Source organism: Charadrius vociferus, unplaced genomic scaffold, assembly GCF_000708025.1.
Source record: "Charadrius vociferus isolate BGI_N301 unplaced genomic scaffold, ASM70802v2 scaffold49, whole genome shotgun sequence".
NCBI lineage: Eukaryota > Metazoa > Chordata > Aves > Charadriiformes > Charadriidae > Charadrius > Charadrius vociferus.
Genome location: NW_009661375.1, coordinates 4,396,044 through 4,398,864, shown reverse-complemented (window position 1 = coordinate 4,398,864; position 2,821 = coordinate 4,396,044). Strand labels below are relative to the sequence as shown.

At 55.8% G+C, this 2,821-nt stretch overlaps 1 protein-coding gene across 1 annotated transcript; it reads left to right on the top strand.

The window, feature by feature from the left end:
* The first annotated feature begins 67 nt into the window (after window positions 1-67).
* Window positions 68-2,415, top strand: BMP4 (bone morphogenetic protein 4). Its single transcript, XM_009893901.1, has 2 exons — window positions 68-438; window positions 1,383-2,415. The coding sequence occupies exons 1-2, from the start codon at window positions 69-71 to the stop codon at window positions 2,222-2,224; spliced, it is 1,212 nt and encodes a 403-aa protein (XP_009892203.1). The 5' UTR covers window position 68; the 3' UTR covers window positions 2,225-2,415.
* Window positions 2,416-2,821: the final 406 nt, after the last annotated feature.

Sequence of the window (2,821 nt, the reverse complement as noted above, 5' to 3'; positions counted from 1 at the left end):
GGGGGGGGGTTGCTTCTCATCCTGACTTTCCTTGTTTGTTGTTGCGTTTTTTACACCCCAGAGACACCATGATTCCTGGTAACCGAATGCTGATGGTCATCCTACTATGCCAAGTCCTGCTAGGAGGTACTAACCATGCTAGCCTGATACCCGAGCCCGGCAGGAAGAAAGTCGCAGAGCTTCAGGGACAAGCCGGATCCGGACGCCGCTCTGCCCAAAGCCATGAACTCTTGCGGGGTTTCGAAACAACTCTGCTGCAGATGTTTGGGCTGCGAAGGCGGCCTCAGCCCAGCAAGTCAGCCGTCATTCCTAGTTACATGCTGGATCTCTATCGACTCCAGTCTGGAGAAGAGGAGGAAAGCCTCCAGGAAATTAGCCTGCAGTACCCTGAGCGATCGACCAGCCGGGCAAACACCGTGAGGAGTTTCCACCATGAAGGTCAGTGATGGGAGGAGGTAAATTCCCAGCCCCGGTAGCGATCGGGATTTCCTTGCCTTTGGAAGCTCACAAATGCGTTTAGAAGCAGGACGTGCCCGGCCCGAAATTTCTGGGAGGAAAACCGCTCCCCCAAGCCCGCTGCCTGTGGGTGACAGGCGTGCTGCTCTGTGTTTTTTCCAGCATCCTGCGCTTAACCCGAGCTTGACCGTATTTTGAGGTGCTTTTGCTTCTGTTGACAACAGCGAGTTTCCTTCGGTGCCTCTGCCTCGGGGTCAGTCCCTGGGCTCGCGTGGATTTAATGGCTCTGGATCGGATGCGGGAGTAAAGTGAGGGCGGGATCTCGCCCCTGGTGTGTTTCTTTTGAACTATCAAAGCGATTGCTGCCTGGTTTTGCTCTTAAGAAAAAAAAAAAAATCCCAAAAAACCCCTACTCGAATTTAATACTTACAGCTGTGTGTTTATAAGGTTTATTCAATAGGCCCTTGTAATCTGATCCAAATGTTTCCTAGCGGATGTTTCTTTTCCAAAGTAAATCTGAATTATTAATCCAGCCGCATCATTACAGCGTAGGAATTTGCTTTTCTTTCTCCCCCTGCCCTCTGTGCCCTGTAACAAGGCACCTCTGTGCTCCATGGCGCTGCACCTCACTGGGAGATGATTTTGGAGAGATTGGGGGGGAGGGGGGAGAGAAGCAAAAGAGGAAAAGCCTCCTGGAAAGGGGAAGTGAGACGGGAAGAGATGACCCCCAGTCCGGGTGCAGGCATGTGGAGGGTGAGCGAGCAGAGCCGGGGCAGGAGCCGCTCTGGGTCCAGCTGGGAGGGATGCGTGGGGGAATGGAGAGGTGCTGGTGAAGCGTGGGTGCGTGTTGTGGCTGGGTGCCCCGAGGCTGACATGCTCTTGTTTGCTTTTTTGTACCGCTTCCCCCCTGCCCTGCTCCCCTCCAGAGCACCTGGAGACCGTCCCGGGTCCCAGCGAGGCGCCCCGGATCCGCTTCGTCTTCAACCTCAGCAGCGTACCGGAAAACGAGGTGATCTCCTCGGCGGAGCTGCGGCTGTACCGGGAGCAGGTGGAGGAACCGAGCGTGGCGTGGGAGAGGGGCTTCCACCGGATAAACATTTACGAAGTGATGAAGCCGCTGTCGGAGCGCGCTCAGGCCATTACGCGCCTGTTGGACACGCGTCTGGTGCACCACAACGTGACGCGCTGGGAGACCTTTGATGTGAGCCCGGCCGTGATCCGGTGGACCAAGGACAAGCAACCGAACCACGGGCTGGTGATCGAGGTGACCCACCTCCACCACACACAGACTCATCAGGGCAAACACGTCAGGATTAGCCGATCTTTACCTCAAGGGCGCGGGGACTGGGCTCAGCTCAGGCCGCTCCTGGTCACTTTTGGGCATGACGGGCGAGGCCACGCGCTGACCCGCAGAGCCCGCCGGAGCCCCAAGCACCAGCGTTCCCGCAAGAACAAAAAAAACTGCCGCCGCCATGCCCTCTATGTGGATTTCAGCGACGTGGGCTGGAACGACTGGATTGTGGCACCCCCGGGGTACCAGGCGTTTTACTGCCACGGGGACTGCCCCTTCCCTCTGGCCGACCACCTCAACTCCACGAACCACGCCATCGTGCAGACGCTGGTGAACTCCGTGAACTCCAGCATCCCCAAGGCCTGCTGCGTGCCCACGGAGCTGAGCGCCATCTCCATGCTCTACCTGGATGAGTATGACAAGGTGGTCCTGAAAAACTACCAGGAGATGGTGGTGGAGGGGTGCGGGTGCCGCTGACCCCCTTCCCCGCCGCCCTCTCCTCCCCTTCTCTCTCCCTCCCTTCCCACCCCAGAACTGCTTGCTATAGCTGGACTCTTCTCTAAACTAAACGTTCACCTTGACCTTATTTATGACTTTATGTGCAAATGTTTTTGACAATAATGATCATATATTTTGACAAAATATATTTATAACTACATATTAAAAGAAAAAAATAAAATGAGTCATTATTTTAAAGGTAAACGCATTTTGTGTCTCACCTCTCAGGGTGCTGCTGAGGCTGTGCTGGCTGGGAGTGCAAGGTTCCGCGGATCTCCCCCTGTGCTGGGGCTGCGCCACGTGGGAGATGAGGGTCCCTGGAGATAAAGAGCTGCTTCTCTCCCGGCCGCTGGGAATAGAACCGACCTTGCTAACCTGGCCCAAGCCTTTGCAAAGCAACCCACCAAAAATGCATTTGAAAAGAAGGTGAAGATTTACCTGAGGGCTTTATGCTAAACCCACCGGGTTTTATACCCTCCATCCAACTTCAGGATTCCCCAGGTTTAAAACTATTAAACATTCCCCCCCCCCCCCCCCCCCTCCCCCCTCGCACCCCCCCCCCCCCCGCACACCACC

Coding starts and splice junctions, on each gene's coding strand:
- BMP4 (XM_009893901.1), top strand. CDS start 69: ATGATTCCTGGTAACCGAATGCTGATGGTCATCCTACTATGCCAAGTC. Junction 439..1,382: donor GAGGAGTTTCCACCATGAAG/GTCAGTGATGGG, acceptor GCTCCCCTCCAG/AGCACCTGGAGACCGTCCCG.